Here is a 17185-nt window from a genome sequence, read left to right as displayed (position 1 = left end):
GCTCCACCATATTCTGAGAAGCCATATTTATAATAGGCAGAAGCTGAAAAGAACCCACATGTCCTTCAACAGAGGAATGAATACAGAAATTGTGGCACATTTACACAATACTACTCAGGGTATTAAAAGCAATGACTTCATGAAATTCTTAGGCAAATGTTTGGAACTAGAAAAAAAAAATAATCCTGAGTGAGTTAATAACACAACCACTAAAAGAACATATATGGTATACACTTACTGATAATACCCAAGATATAATTCATGTTCTTATTACCCAAGATGTAATTCACAGACTACATGAACCTCAAGAAGCAGGAAGACAAAAGTGTGGATACTTCGCTCCTTAGAAGGTGGAACAAAATACCCATCGGAGGAGTTACATACACAAAGTGTGGAGCTGATGGAAAGGCTATCCAGTGACTGCCCCACCTGGGGATCCATCCCAAATACAGTTACCAAATCTAGACACTATTTCAGGATGCCAAGAAGTGCTTGCTGACAGGATCCAGATATAGCTGTCTCCTGAGAGGCTCTGCCAATGCCTGACAAATACAGAGGGGGATGCTCACAGCCAACCATGGAACTGAGCATAGGTTCCCCAATGGAGGAGATAGATAAAGTACTGAAGGAGTTGAATGGGGTTGCAGCCCCATAGGAGGAACAACAATATGAACCAACCAGATCCTCCAGAGTTCCCGGGGACTAAACCACCAAACAAAGAGTACACATGGTGGGAAGCATGGCTCTAGCTGCATATGTAGCCAAGGATGGCCTTGTTGGACATCAGTGGTAGTCCTTTGGTCCTGTGAAGTCTCGATGCCCCAGTGTAGGGTAATTGGAGGGCAGGTAAGTGGGAGTGGGTGGATGGGTGGGGGAATACTATCATAGAAGCAGGGGAGGGTGGATAGGATGGGGGTTCTGGGGGTGACTGAGAATGGGGACATTTAAAATGTAAATAAAGAAAATATCCAGTAAGAAATTAAAAATATTAATAAAATACTTATGTCATATATGTGCATATTTAAACATATGTATGTATGTAGTTTAAATGAAGTTTTACAATTCTAAGTGCCAGCTTTCAGCACAAGGATTATAGACTACATAACATAAACCCTGTGCTAGGTACAGGAAACCTGCTCTTCAAGTGTTAGACACAGCAATAGAAGAGACTCCCAAAATAATATTGGCTACTGCTGTTGCCCTGTTTGCTTCACATAATTTGAAGGCAAGTTTCTACAGCTAAAGACAGCATACACTTTGGAGAGTGGATTTGGAGAAACTGCTGTAAGATATACTTGTTGGGCTTAGACATAAATCACTTGACTAATGTGTACAGGCTCTATCACAATTTGCACAACAACATACAACCTCACACACATACAAACATGCACTCTCTCTCACACAGATACATACACACACATACATGAAAACACACAAAAAGGAGAGATAATTTGTCTGATGAAGCCTTTAAGGCTCCTAAGGAAGGAAATAAAGGAAAGAAACAGGTTGATTACCATTAGTTATATCCTATCATATCAATTTCGTACAATTTGTTGGTATATTTTCTTGCTTACTAGCTTGAAAGATGCAAAAGGAGTAGCTACTCTGAGTCGTGCATAGGCCTAGTAAGAAAGGCCAGAAACTGGGAAACAATCTTAGGCCATCGCATATGCATGTGAGTTGATATCATGAGCCACAAAATTGTTCCCATACACTCCTGAATTGTACCAGTGTCTGAAAGACTATCCTTTCAGGGATCATTTCTATAGTTTGTTACCAGACAAGTTTCTCCTACTGTGTGCAGCAGTGTCTGAATTGGGAAAATACTAATTTAGTTATTAAGACACAGAAATTCTTATACTTTTCTATATCATTCCAAACATTGTACTAACATTGATAAAGTACTGATTTTGTTTCTACCTGTCAATTTCTGGCTCAGATCCTGGTGGTGATGCATCCCTTGGTCCATTTCTTCCTCTTGGACCATGGTATCTTTCTCTTTCATGAAGCATCCATGACTGGATGCTACTAGATCTCAATGAGGTGTGATAACGATCTCTCCGTGACCGGATGTTATGAGCTCTCCATGACTGATCATTATGACCTCTCTGTGACTGGTTGTCATGACCTCTCTGTGACTGGTTGTCATGACCTCTCTGTGACTGGTTGTTCTGACCTCTCCATGACTGTTTAAGATCTCTCCATGACTGGTTGTTATCAGATCTCCATGACTGGTTGTTATGAGCTCTCCTTGCATGGCCGTGATAAGCTCTCCCTGAGTGGTCATGATGAGATCTGCCATCATGGTTGTGATGAGCTAATCCTGATTGGTTATCATGAGCTCTCCCTCTTTGGACTTGATTATCTCTCTCTGTGTGGCCAGGATGAGCTATCCCTGAGTTGTTAGGAAGAACTCTCTCTGTATGGGTAAGATGATATCTATCTGAGTGGCCATGTTGAAGCCTAACTGCATGGTTTTGATGTGGTCTACCTGAGTAGTCATGAAGTGGTCTACCTGAGAGGTCAGGATGTGGTCTCACTGAGAGTTGATTGTGTGGTCTATCTGAGAGGTCATGGTGTGGTCTATCTGTATAGTTATTAGTTCTACCTGAGTAGACATGAGATCTCTCTGAGTGAACAGGAGCTCTCCTGAATCGATTACGTGATCTTCTGGAATCGTGGCCATGAGATCTGCCAATGTGGTGGTCATGAGATTGGGAGAGGCCATGTAAACTCCTGAAGAACAATTGGATTCTTTCTTGTTGTAGCTGTCTCTCTTCTGATTGGTTTCCATTCCTCCTTGTTAGACTTTCTAGGTTGACTTGTCTTGTCTGCAAAAGATCCCAGTTATATAATATAAATGAGACAGTCTATGATTAGATTAAGCCATAAGTGTATTTTTAAAGCCCCTCCTTCCTTTCTTCCTTCCTCTATTCCTCCCCTACTTTGCTTTTTGAGAGGTCCTAATTATATTGTTTAGGTTAGCCTGAAACACGTGATTTTCACGAAGTTTGGATTTATAGGCTTGTGCCACCACATCAGCTTCTCAAGACTATTTCTATCAGTGATTTTATCCTAGAATGAATGACAATACTTTTATTTAATAGTTTACGGAGCTATCCTATATACCATGTCACTTTCACAAGGAAAATTACTTGTATGTATCATAAAAATAATGAAAATTAGCTGTCTTGTGTATTTTACCAACTAAACCATTTGACATCGTACTTGAGAGTAAAGAGATATTTTGGGGGGAACTTGCAGAATTTCATGATAGCCAGTAACTTACTACATATACAACTGTGATCTTGAACTTCTAAACTCCTCCATCAACCTCTTCAACACTAGGATTAAAGACACTTGCCACTACAAATGGTACTATATGGCAATGAGGTTTGAACTCAGGGTTTTATGCATGCTAGCTAAGTACCCTACCAACTGAGTTACATCTACATTTAAGAATGTTCTGTAATACAACTCTTTAAGATCAAAGAAAAATATTCCAAATTATTCTACTGAGTATTTCTCTACCCAGTGGTCATTAAAAATTTATATTTGAATGTAAACAAATATTTAATTCTAGGGAGAATAACTAAGTGAGTGGAATACAAATGCTATAAAGGTAGCAAAGAGTTGGCTTGGTACAATTCAAATAAATGGATCTGGTAATAGCTTAGCTTTATTTTCATTCTTTTTATCTCTTTAACCAAAGAGGTATAATAGTGAGTCACTCGAAAGGAGACAGTAAAAACTTTGACAGTGTCTATGATAATCCTTAAGAGTAAGTGAGCAACATTATACAGACAGTACTAAAAAAGGTAGCTTTACACCAGTATATTTTGCTTAGAAAGCAAAAGACCCCTATATTTGGTATTTCCATGTCCTGCTACAACACTTCTGAATGGTCAAAGTAACTGACATTAGGAAGAAGGTGCTACAACAAGGACTATTTAAATGCAAACTTGCATACTATTGTAAAATAATCATTTGTGTAAGGAATATTTTCTGTATTGGGATTGTAGCTCAGTTGTCCAGTACATACTCAGCATGAGCAGGGCTGTGGTTCTCATAAGAAATCATTTACATGAAATTAGGTACTACATGATTTGTAAACTTAAGGAAAGAAATACTAATTTTCTTTTAATAGTGAAAACTATTGTGTATTTTGTCCATGATATGTGTGGGTGTGTATGCTGTGGTGTGCATGCAGAAGTCAGAAGGCAACCTTGCATGAACCTACTTTCTCCATCCACTTCTACAAGCATCCCAGAGATCCAACTTAATTGGCTAGGCTTTTGTGACAAGAATCTCTCAAAATATTTTTATATAGTCAGGGTGTAATATCTCTTGCCTATATTCCCAGTACTTGTCTCAATGCTATCAGAAATTGGTTTGCATGAATGGTCCACTATCCCCACTTTGGTTTTCTTTACTTTTCTCAGTGATTTCTGGTATGAAATTCTTGAATGGTTCAAAACTATTTGCAATGGATAGATGATTTCAATTTCAATATACTTTAAAATATTTTCAGTTGGGAGTATCTTGGACGACAGCAAAAGGGAACATATTTTTTTCATTCTTTCTATATTTATCACTTGTACCCCAAACTTTGGACAGGGGATCTAGTTAAATTGGTAGAGTCCTTGTCTATCATACATATCTCCCTTGACTTAAGCCTATACATTCCATAAAACTAGGTGAAGTGTCTATAATTCCAGAAGATAGAAAGGAGAGAATCTTGAGTTAATGTCATCCCTATATAGGCAACCTGGCTTTCATGAAATATCATTTCAAACAAACAAAGACAAAAATCAAAAACCCTTTAAGGAATCTAGGATATTGCCCTTTGGTTGAATACTTGTTTAGCATGTGCAAACTACTGGGTGCATTCCATGAAAATAAACAAACAAAACAAACAAAGAAAAACCTAAACCTAAACGAAATAAAACCAAACCAGAAGTAGTATCACAAATATCATCCTGCAAGATCTAGACCTCTTTCGGTCAAATTCAATTCTTCAAAACAGAAGGAAGTATTTCATCTCTGCAACACAGAATGGAGACTATGCTAAAAAATGTAACCTATTCCTTCACAAAATAATGTTCCCTGAATTGCCACTGTGTGTGTGAGTGTGTGTGAGTGTGTGTGTGTGTGTGACAGAGAGAGAGAGAGAGAGAGAGAGAGAGAGAGAGAGAGAGAGAGAGAGAGAGAGAGAGAGAGAAAGTGTGAGTACACATAATTTTGAGCTTCAAGGAGCTTGAGTGAAGTTGTCATCAGGTGTCCTGCTCTTACTTTCCAAATTACTACCTTGAGATAGGGCCTCTTACAGTACTTGGAGCTAAGTCACAGCTAGTCAGATCCTATATCCATTCCAACAACACTGGGATTACAGGTGTACCCTTGACCAAGACCAAGTTCTGCTTTTTGTGTGGGTTCCATGTCCCCATTCTCCTTTGCAAGTGCTCTTACCCTGCAGACAATTTTCCCGTTCAACCACTGTTTAACACCAGATGCTTATATAACAGTTTAAGAATAACTAGTTCTTACTGTTAAGCTGAACTACTGATACATATCAAAATTCTTGTCCCATGACCCAGTTACCTATGCCAGTTTAGAAGTACAGGGAAGTATAAATTTTTCCTCTGGAAAGTTCCAGAATGTGTTTCATATCCCATTTCACTTAATTTCTATCTTCACGTGATTTTTTAATGTGTATAGGTTTGTGTGTGTGTGTGTGTGTGTGTGTGTGTGTGTGTGTGTTTATGTGTGTGTTTTATGTGAGATTATGCCCCATGTGTGTGGTGCTTACAGAAACCAGAGGAGGGGTTAAAGCCCTTGAAACTGCATTTAAGTTATAGGACCACTGATGTGGGTGTTGAGAGCTGAACTTGGGTCATCTGGAACACTAGCAAGCACTTTTAAATACTAGGGTATCTCTCTACTCCAGATTTCTGGTTCATACCATTAGTTTTTGAGGGTAGTAAACTATTTTTACACTATAGCTTAAGATAAAAATTTATAAGAGGACAAAATGAGAATAATATTTACAATTAATGACAATCACAAACTATCTATTTTTGTACCTTATAAATTCAAAATTCCCAATGATTAAAATAAAAAATAAAATGTTTCCTGAAATAGTTGAAGGGGCCTTCCTCCTGCTGCAATACACTGCCCACCCCATGATGATCAAGGTTTCTGACCCTCTTCCTTTTGTACACTGCCTTGATCATAGTGTTTTTTTACAAAGAAAAGTAATTATGATACCTAACATATAACACCTTCTCTTAGTTTCATCACTGGAAGATTGAGACAGGATGAACATCAGAAATTCTTTACCAACCTAGGCTACATAGTAAGTAATATACTACCTTGTACTATTGAACTTGTAAGACCTTGTCTTCAAAGAAACAAACACACTCATCTCTAAAAGAACTATGTTACATCTCAGACTCTTGATTTCTGTTAACCCTTAGTGTTCACTTACCAGATGAAGTAGAGGATGATTTGCTGAAAATCTTTGTCTGAAAAAATGGCCATTTCTTCCCCTACTGTCACGTCTGTGTCCTGTGTATTATTTTGAGAAAATTTATTTTCCATATTTTCAGCAGTGAATTCAGTATCTTTTAGAAACAGTTTTTAAAAGATAGGCCTTGTTTTGAAAAATGACTTAGTATTTCAACACTCTAACGTTGTCTGCTTGTCTCACTGAATGCTATACAAGAGTGATTGTCCATTCTATCTATACTCAGCATTTCAAAGTGGCAGTCTTCAGTTTATGTGGAATTCAACATTTGGTTGTATATGGTACCAAAATGGAAACCTATCTAGAAATAATATAAAGACTACGACAACATAAAAATTCTGTTACAATATGTTCCCTACTCCAAACAATACTGTTAGCTTTAAAGAAGACATTCTTCCCATTCAACCTTATTCCATTCACTCAGTGACATTGTTTTCTAACAAAATGTCTTTGTTATGGTGATTAGGCTATTGATCATGCACTTAACACTCCTGTATTGCCTCCCAGTAGTGGATCAACCTGGCAAATTTAAAACAATTACCTCCATTGTTAATTTCTACCCCTGCTCTCCATTAGAAAAGCAGCTCTTATAAATGAAACATATTTTTTTTTCATCTGAACTGGAATTAAACTCTTACCAACCTTGTACAAGTCCATGTCTGAAAAATATGAAGCATGTAACATAATATAACATTAGAACAGTGCAAGTTCAAAAATCTGCCTGCTCGTTTTTACCACCTGTGCTGTTCAGTGTACTTTACCTCTCCCTCGCGGATGTCCAGGGAAAAATGCTTGCCCTCTGGAGCTTTCTGACTGTATGTCATTCTCCTCATTGTATTCTTCTTCAGAATTAGCAGCTTCTAGATATCTCAGCTGTCTAATTTCGTCTGTACAAGATATTACAGAAAAATTAAAGAAATGAGAAGTCAAATGACAATAACGTCTTCTTAGCCAGAAATTGACATTATATTTCATCATATTATGGAATATATAGAACTGTTAATCCTTTAAAAATCCTAACACTATAGTAAAAGAAAGAATAATTTGTAACAAACTTGCACAACGATAGCAAGATTAAGAGGTTTTATTGTTTCTCTTTACACCACACACACACACACACACACACACACACACACACACACACACATTAGCAGGTGTGTTAGAAAGAAATGTTACGTCTCTTCTCCTGGAGCTGGAGCTAGAGTTAGAGTTGCAGGCAGGCATGAAGCAACCAGCTTATATGTAGGAATTGAACTCTGATCCTCTGAAAGAAAAAATACTCTTGAAAAAAAAGTTAAATGTTTTTTAAAAATTAATTCTTGGAGAATTTCATACAATCTATTTTGATCATAATCACCCTACTCATCCCAGATCTAACTCTTCTTCCTTACCCATTCAACAGTGAATCCACCTATTTTTAAAACTCATTAAGTCCAATCTATGTTGCCTATATACTCTTGGATATGCAGCTATCCACTTGAGTGTGGGTAACATGCTAGCATCACAACGTTAAAGAATACAGACTATCCCATCTAAGCAGCTAACAGTTGCCAGGAGAAATTTCCCAGCTCTCCTCAACATGCCAGGAGCTTGTTTGACTTGAGGTACTGGTTGTTCTAGTACTACAATTTCTCCATCTCCATGAGAGTCAACAAGATATTTCAAAGTATTTATCAGTTTCCACACTAATCTTAAATTTGAATAAGAGCTGATATTTTATTTGGTCAATTGACAATGATCCTGTGAAAGGCATCCCTACAACACAGAAACCTTTGAGAAACATCAAACATATTTAGCAATAATCAGCAATTCTACATGTTACTGAATCAACTAGGGCAATTCAGTAGCTTTTCTATATACCATCAATAAACATACAGATAATAAATATGTGTTATATGTACATTATGCAATATTATTCAGTTGTAAAGAAAAATGATATCATGGAAACTTTGCAGGCAAATAGATGAAGGTAAAAGAGATCATTGTGAGTAAAGTAACAGACTCAGAAAGATTAATGTTTCATATTCTCACTTTCTGTCTCTTCTGAGGTTCCTAACTATAAATATGCAGATATGAATATATATCCTAGAGTAACTACAGAGACTTAGGAAGGCAAAAGTCATCCCTCCAATAGTAGGAGCATGGAGAAGCTAAAGAGAGGAGGCTGTTAGTATCATAGAAATGATCTGATCAGGGAAATTCAAAACAGATCTCTAATTACTGAAAATGAGTGAGGTAAATATAGAAGGGGTACAATAACATTAGAGATGTTTAGAAGAAGCACGAGGAATAACTTGAAACTATGTAAAGAAACACTTATGACAATATAATTCTCTGATATATATATATATATATATATACACACAGACATACATATATACATATATATAGACATACATATATAAATATATATATACACAGACATACATATATATGTGTGTATATATATATATATATATATAATTTAAATGACACATTTTCATCTAGTTGAAAATGCTACTTGTAAGAGCCAAAGACAAGCAAGCAAATTCACTAACTCCCACTGAGAGAACCCCTTTTTTGAGGTCTTTGTCAGGGTTGTTCAAGAAACTCCCAAAATATTTCAAGCTGTTTCTATTGCCCTTGATTGCGATTGGGAGTGTAAGGAAAGTCCATATTGGAGAAGTGAACATGCACATTAGATGCTGGCCCAGAGACCTCTGAGTTGGAACTGACCTGAAAGCCTCCTCCCTGAGAACTTGCACTCATGGTACTATAAGGACATACAGGTTTCCAATGGATGGAAGCAACCAACACTCCTACCCACTTATGATACCTAAATTCCAGACCAATCAGCATTGCATAATAGCACTGGCAGTATAGTTTTAGCACCAATCCTTGCAGTAATCAACTGCTCTTTAACTGGACTTAAAGACTCATTCAACAGGTGGGAAATCACGGTTGGTACGTTAAACTAGCCAAGTACCCAGGTCTAATGAAGCCATGGATTGTGAAGAAGAATGTACAAATACTACATTACTTAACCAGACAAATAATTTCTTTTTCAACGTTTTTTATATACCCCCAGAGAAATAGAGTCTGTTGCAAAGAGAGGACAAAAACTTCTCTTTGTACCAGATTGAAACAATTACAGAAAACTAGAAGTAATCCAAGAATTTCTTGATCCCAGTCTAATGCATTAATACACCAATAAAACAAAGTGCCTACTTGAATATTATGCAACTTCAGGCAAGAGAAGGATGAATGGTTTTTAGAGCCAGAGGTATAATGAGTTTGCTCTCATAATGTATCTCCCCGGAATGCCAGAAGTGAAATTCATAGTCTCACCAACCTGACTTATAGGAGACCTGAACAAGAGTGTCGCCAATGGACATGCTAATGTGGACATTGAACACTCAAGAGAGCTTAACACTACCTAAAGAACTTTAGGCAACTGAAGAACACTGAGAGGAAGACAAAGTCTCCTCCCCAGGGAAGAGCACACCAATTGTTTACCACAAAGCAAATGGTCAGCCCTAAAAACATAAACATAGAAGATATATTAAATAGACTTTTCATGTTTCATTTATATTTTAGGAATACACATTAACACATATACATACCTGTGATGGGGTAGGGAAAGAAGGAGTTTAGTGACAACTATTTAATGAATAAAGAGTACAATATACTTGGAAACAGCAAAGAGGAGTAATATGGTAGGTTTGGTAGGAAGAAAGGGAAGGGAGAAATAGTGTAATTATAATGTCGAAAACTGTTAAAATATATGGAAAATATTAATCTGAAGCAAACAAATGTACAATCTAAACTGATGGATGATCCTGGCATTACCAGTGATAAGCACAATCTCAGCACTTAGAAGGGTAAGGCACATGGGCTTCTACACATCAAATTATCTCAAAAATGTGAAAGAAAAATAAATAAATTCAGCAATATTTCAATTGAAATGAAAGGAAAATGATTATTAAAAATGGTATCTACGTTCCCATATTAGAAATGTCTGATGACTAAAAAGAAATATTTAAAATTGATTCTTGAAAATATATCAAGTATTTTAACAGTGACATCCCTTTAATTTTTATAAAATGGTTTATTTATTTTTTAGATCCTGCTAGCTAGACAATAAAATAGAAGGGGACAGAAATACTTCTGTTTTTTTTCTTATAGCTTCTGTTTGATGGCAGGATCCATATGTCACAGTTGGTAAACACTTGCCATGCAAGTTTTAGGACCTGAACTGGAACCTCACAACCTTCCCTTTTGTGAGGACCTGTGAGATGGTTTAGTGTGTAAATACAGTTCTTGCCATGCCTGACCCTTGTGACCTCCGTGTTGAAAGGAGAGGAGCAGCTACTCTAAGTCAAACTCTGACTACCACAGGTACACTGTAACATGACACACAAGCCCTGAACACACACAAAGCAAATTAACAGAAAACTTGAAAATGTTTGAACCAAAGGGTATATAAATTATGAACTTTTAGAAGGAAAAAAGACAGGAGAAGCCCTGGGACTTACTGGACAGTCAATCTAGCCTAATCAATAAATTACAAGTCTCAGGGAGAGACTTCTTTCAAAACAACAACAACAACAAAAACAAAAAACAAAACACACAGGAAGATGGCTCCTGGGGAATAAGACTCAAATTTGACCTCTAGGGTATTTTCAATCTTGTACAAGAATTCCTACACATGTAACAGCTACCGTGTACACACAAACATGCTTACACACATGTATATATACACCTGCAAATGAACTTGTCTACACACACACATACAACAATTTGTTAGGAAAAGTGCAAAAGAAAATTTCTCACATTATGCAGTTTGTATTTGATTACTACAGTAAATGAAATTGATATGAAATTGAAATAGTTTTTTTTAACAGAAAACTTTTTTTCTCAAATGTATCCATGTGGCCTGTGAAAATTACTGTATATTATTTGTGACCCAGGAACAGCACACAACTCATTTCATAGGAGATAAAGGTAACACAAAGCACCAACTTCCTGGTTTGGTGGCTTACAGTAACAAATTCTGACACTAGAGGGCAGAAACGAGAAAAGGAAAACAAGGGGCAGCCGGTGCTATGCAGACAGATCCTGTCTAACTAAAAATAGGAGAAGATACAGGATCAGAGATCAAGTCCAAGTAGATCAAGGACCTTCACATGAAACCAGATACACTGATAGAAGAAAAGTTAGGAAAGAGCCTCTAACACATCTGCACAGGGGAAAATTTCCTGAACAGAACACTGATGGCTCAGGCTCTAAGATCAACAATTGAAAATGTGACTTTATAAAATTGAAAAGCTTCTGAAAGGCAAAGGACACTGTTAAAAGGAGAAAACGGGAACCAACAGATTGGCCAAAGATCTTCACCAACCCTACATTCTATAGAGTGCTAATAACCAAAATATACAAAGAATTCAAGAAGTTAGACTCTAGAGAACCAAATAACCTTATTAAAAATGGGGTACAGATCTTCTGTATTCATTTCTTTGTTGAGGGAAATCTGGGCAGTTTCCAGCTTCTGGCTACTATAAATATAGCTGCAATGAACATAGTGGAGCATGTGTCCTTATGACATGTGGCAGCACCTTCTGTGTATATGGCCAGGAGTGGTATAGCTGGATCTTCATTACTATGTCCAATTTTCTGAGGTCCTGCAAGACTGATTTCCATATGGGTGGTACTAGCTTGCAATCCCACCAGCAATGAAGGAGTGTTCTTCTATCTCCACATCCTCACCCACATCTGCTGTTAGCTTAGCGTTTTTATTATTGGATATTTTCTTCATTTACATTTCAAAAGTTTTCTCTTCTCCTGGTTTCCCCTCCAAAAAACACCATCCCCCTACTCAGCAACCCACCCACTCCCAATTTCTGGTCCTGTCATTCCCCCAAACTGGGGCATAGAGCCTTCAAAGGACAAATGGCCTATCCTCCCATTGATGGACATCCTACTAGCCCATCCTCTGCTGCACATGCAGGTCAGCTGAGTTTTTGATCTTAGCAATTCTGACTGGTGTGAGGTGTAATGTCATGGTCTTTTTGATTTGCATTTCCCTGATATCTAAGAATGTTGAGATTTTCTTTAGGTGTTTCTCAGAGCCATTTGAGATTCCTCAGTTGTAAACTCCTTGTTTAGAGCTGTATCCCATTTTTTATTGGATATTTTCTTTATTTACATTTCAAATATTTTCCCCTTTCTGGGTCTGTCTCCCCTTCTGAAATGCTCTATCCCATCTCCACTCTCCCTGCATCTATGAGGGTGCTCACCCACCCACCTGACCACTCCTTTCTTCCAGATCTGGCATTTCCTTACACAAGGGCAATGAACAGCCTCAGGCCCAAAGACCTCTCATCCTTCTCTGCCTCATATGTGACCAGCAACATGGGTTCCTCCATGTGTATTCTTTGCTTGGTGGTCTACTTCCGGGGAGCTTCAGGGGCGGGTGGGGGGGGGAGTCTGGTCTGTTCACACTGTTATTCCCTCTATGGGGCTGAAAACCCCTCAGCTCCTTGAATCACTTCTCCAATTCCTCCATCAGAAAACCCCAAACTTGTCCAATGGCTGGCTGTGAGCATCTACCTCTGTATCAGTCAGGTTCAGGAACAGTCTTTCTGGAGACAGCCATATCAAGTTAACATCAGCAAGCACTTCCCAGCATCCAAGCTGTCTTGGATGCAAGCTGCTTTTCATGGTGGTTGGTTGTGCTGAGGATCAAACTCAGTACTTTGTGCATGCTGGTCAAGCACTCTGCCAACTAAGCTGGACCCTACTTCTTAACAAACACAGTTTACAAATACAGGCCTTTGACAGTTCTCCTGTTTTTATTTTATTTTGTTTCATTTTATTTCATTTTTATTGTCCCTTTCATGCATCCCCCTTCCCTGTTACCCCTCCACAAACTCCACCTCCCCCCTCTCCCCACTCTCCTTTGACTTGATGAGGGTGCTCCTCCACATACTCACCCACTCCCACCTCACAGATCTAGCTTCCCCCTACACTGGGGCACCAAACCTCCACAGGACCAATGGCCTCCCTTCCCATTGATATCAGATAAGCCCACCCTCTGCTACATATGTACCTAGTGTCATGGATCCTACAACTGCTGTGCCCAAATCACCGTAGCCACAGCATCCAAAGGAGCACAGATTTGGATTGGCAAGATGTTGTTTTACAAGCCATACTATGGTCATTTAAAAAGAAAAGCAAAAGCAAAACCAAAGAACCCTGTTTTTAAAAGTGTATGTTTTGTACATCATTGAGACCAGGTATCACTTTGCAGCTCAGACTTTACTCAAAATTATATAAACCTGTTTCACCTGCCCCAGTCTTCTGGCTACAGGGTGAGCCTCCACGTCCAGTCTTTTATGAAGAGCCTGAAAACAATCTCTCTGTGGACCTGGAGTTTGAAACTGAGGGTCTTGTGAATACAACATTCAGACCTACACCCACTAAGTTCCATTACTGGAAGGGGATTATAAGCATGTGCCATTATATTGAATGCAGGGGTTTATCTGTGTTAGGCATGTAAAGTACAAGGTTAACTACATCTCCAGGTGTGTGCTCTCCATTTTTATACAGGAATGATCCCATACAACATTTATTAAAAACTCAAGCAAAGAAATTTTAGACTTTGGACCCTCGTTGGCTTGTAAATTGTATTAATATTTTTATCTGAAAGCATTAATTTTGTGAGAGCATTATTCAATAATTACAAAATATTAAAACAAGACAAGTTTTCTACACACTGAATCACAACTGAGAAAGTACTTCATACAGTGGACACTCTAAAGAATGTGACAGAGGAGATGGGGGAAAATTCATGAGTCTTGATCCAGTGCATGGGAGACCCTGGGTGTCATCACCTGTGATGGGTGGAGACAAGTTAAGTAACAGGTTCCTCTCACTCTCTGAGATTCAAGCTATACTTACTTCCAGAAGCCTTTAAAATGGGGATTCTACAGATTTCCTTAGTGTCTTTCTTAACTAGATAATTGTAAATTTAAGAAGACAGCATTGCTCACATATTAGAGTGCCAAGTGTTAAATTAATAGTGTACACTCCATACATCTTTGTGTGACTATAGTTGAGGACATCTGTTAGGCTGTCTTGGAAGTGCAAGAGAATATCACAGAACTCTGAACTAGGCCTTTTTTTTTTTTTTTTGTCTTACTGTCTAAAAGATAGACATGGCGAACAGAGAGCCACAATTTTAGGCATGTGTTTGCTTTTAAATCCAATTCTGGTATATTTAACACCTTTTACCTTAAGTAAGATTTATAATGTAGTTTGGGATATTAATATTAATGACAAGTATAAAAATGACATCTTGGACCTTTTATATATTTATTTTGTAATTATTTGTATGTGCTTATCTATATGGCCATGTACTTGCATGTGTGTTCTGGAAAGCAGAGTATGGACTTGGATACCAGGGACCTGTAGTTAGTCATGTTTTAGATCTCTTGGCCCCAGAACCCAGTACCATAATAAAAGGGGGAAACTGGGGTTGAAGGGTGCTCAATAGGCAGTCTGAAAGGAAAGATCCTTTCTAAACAACAACAACAACAAAAAAAAAAAAAACCCAAAAAACAAAAAAACAGAAAAATCAAAAAACCACCCAACTCAGTTACTACCTCTTCATCTATCCATACCATCCCCAAGGCCCAACTTTAGACTCTCATATTGGCTTGGTACACCACAAAGAACATCAGACTGAAAGCTCTGCCATTAGTTAAGGAAATTAATACACTAATATTGCAGGCCAGAAAGTGAGCCTTTATTCGCTTCCTCCTCAAACAACTTCTAATAATGATTTCTAAGAACAATCAAGGAAACCAACGAAATTAATGCTCACTCTTTCTCTCACTTCAAATATAGATATTTAAATTTTTACTTTTATGCACATGGCTTTGGAGACAAGATTATCTGCTTTTGGTCACCCCTTATCAGACTTTCTTTTCCTATCTCTGGTCTGGTGCTGTTTTCTGTAATCTGAATCCTCTATACCATATATTTTTAAACTTTGGGTTTTTTGTTTGTTTGTTTGTTTGTTTGTTTTCAGAGACAGGATCTATCTGAGTGACACCTCAGTCTGGGCTCAAATACATAAATATTTAATTGTCTCTACCTCACACGTGATGAGACTTAAGTCATGGGTTATCAGGCCCTGCAACCTCTCCCCATTTCTTTCACTCTTTCTGTGTCTTCCTGTTTCCAACTCTGGGTATAAGTATATTCTCTATTCTGTGCTTCCAGTCAGTTACTCCTTTCTCAACAGTGTGCTGATCCACTTGTTCCTGCAGCCGAAGTTGCTTGTTAAACAGTTTATGCCATATTCAAAAATATACTCTCACAGACAGACTCTCACAGTCACAAAAACACCCAGAAACACAGTTGCACACACTCACAGACACACACAGACTCAGGCAAGCAGACACAGAAACTCACACAGACACACACACCCCATACACACACACACACACACACACACACACACACACACACATTTTTCTGTTACTTTGAAGCCCTTGTTAATGATAACAAAGTGCCTCTTAGTGAGAATGTTCAGGGAGTAAAAGAAGGAAAGGACTGGGCAGGGAGGGGCTGCAGTATTAAGCTGTGGCTTGTGGGATAATTGAAGTCTATATCCAGGCATGGGACAATAGTGATTTATACAAACAGTCAAGGACACCCATCCAACAAATGTTCATGCTCTACTTTTTCTGGCGTTTTAATTTGAGGATCCCTTGAAAGCTAGCCGTACATCCATGAATGAAGCCCATCCCACACTCTCCCAGACTTGCCCTCCTAAAAAAAAATCATGTGCTATGCCCTTCTGGCATTCTAATTCCCAGATTCCTAGAAGGCGATCCCTAGGCTCTAGGTATGTGATCCTGGAGGTGGGAACTCTGCAAGTCCCCTGTCCTCACTCGAAAATAAGGGCCAATTTACTGTCACCCTATCCAAAAACCATCAATCACCAGGTTGTTTATAGTTTCCCTTCCAGAATAGAGGGTTTGATGGGGTAGAGGGGCACTATGCAAGAAAGTCTAAAAGCCCCTCCTCGAATGAGGAAGTCAGGAGAGACAGAGCCTGAGCCCTCTTGGGAAATCTCCACACCTGCAGGCGCCATTTTGAGCAGCCCCTGTTATGCAGAGGTCTCCCAGTCAACATCCTTTTCTGACCAGTGGGAACCCTGAGCAAGGAGAGGGGTCGCGCTGCTACTCTCAAACTAGAGAGAACTGGTTACCTTCATGGTTCTCCATCAGGTTGCCACCTCCTGTGGGAGTCCCAGCCACCTCAAAGACCAGAGATCCACATGCTGAGGTTTGTCTTCCCCTGACTCAACAGTTTCCTAAAGGCGTCCTCCAATCACTGTGCTTCCTGCACTCTGGCAGAGGCTCAGTGGCCAGTGTTCAGCCTATGCAAAATTCCTTGAAATATATAACCTGAAAGTAAGAATGCTTTTCCCCCCAACAGCTGGTCCCTTGATTTTCTGTGTACCCAGCTTGATGACTTGCTGGCTGGATTAGAAATCAAAATGGGAATTATTTTCCTGCTTTTTTTTCTCTGTTAAAACAACTGGAGACATATAACAGGTGTTAAACTCTTTCCATGGAGGCCTTAAGACATGAATTAGATGCCCAGATT

At 38.5% G+C, this 17185-nt stretch overlaps 1 protein-coding gene across 2 annotated transcripts in view; it reads right to left on the bottom strand.

Moving 5' to 3' along the window:
* Positions 1-16870, bottom strand: part of Gm15114 (predicted gene 15114) — a 32498-nt gene extending 15628 nt beyond the window's left edge. Inside the window, exons 1-4 of one of the 2 annotated variants that reach the window (NM_001082966.1) lie at positions 16785-16870; positions 7288-7413; positions 6488-6567; positions 1921-2831 (exon numbers count right to left, since the gene is read on the bottom strand). In NM_001082966.1, the coding sequence (NP_001076435.1) occupies positions 1921-2831; positions 6488-6567; positions 7288-7413; positions 16785-16800 (1133 nt within the window). In that variant the 5' untranslated portion in view covers positions 16801-16870. Of the gene's footprint in view, positions 1-1920; positions 2832-6487; positions 6568-7287; positions 7505-16784 lie in introns of those variants that run through there. The other variant, XM_030251157.1, reaches the window with a different exon arrangement.
* Positions 16871-17185: the final 315 nt, after the last annotated feature.

Source organism: Mus musculus, chromosome X, assembly GCF_000001635.26.
Source record: "Mus musculus strain C57BL/6J chromosome X, GRCm38.p6 C57BL/6J".
Classification (NCBI taxonomy): domain Eukaryota; kingdom Metazoa; phylum Chordata; class Mammalia; order Rodentia; family Muridae; genus Mus; species Mus musculus.
Note: the sequence above shows the minus strand (reverse complement) of the source record. Positions and strands in the feature narration are given on the sequence as shown.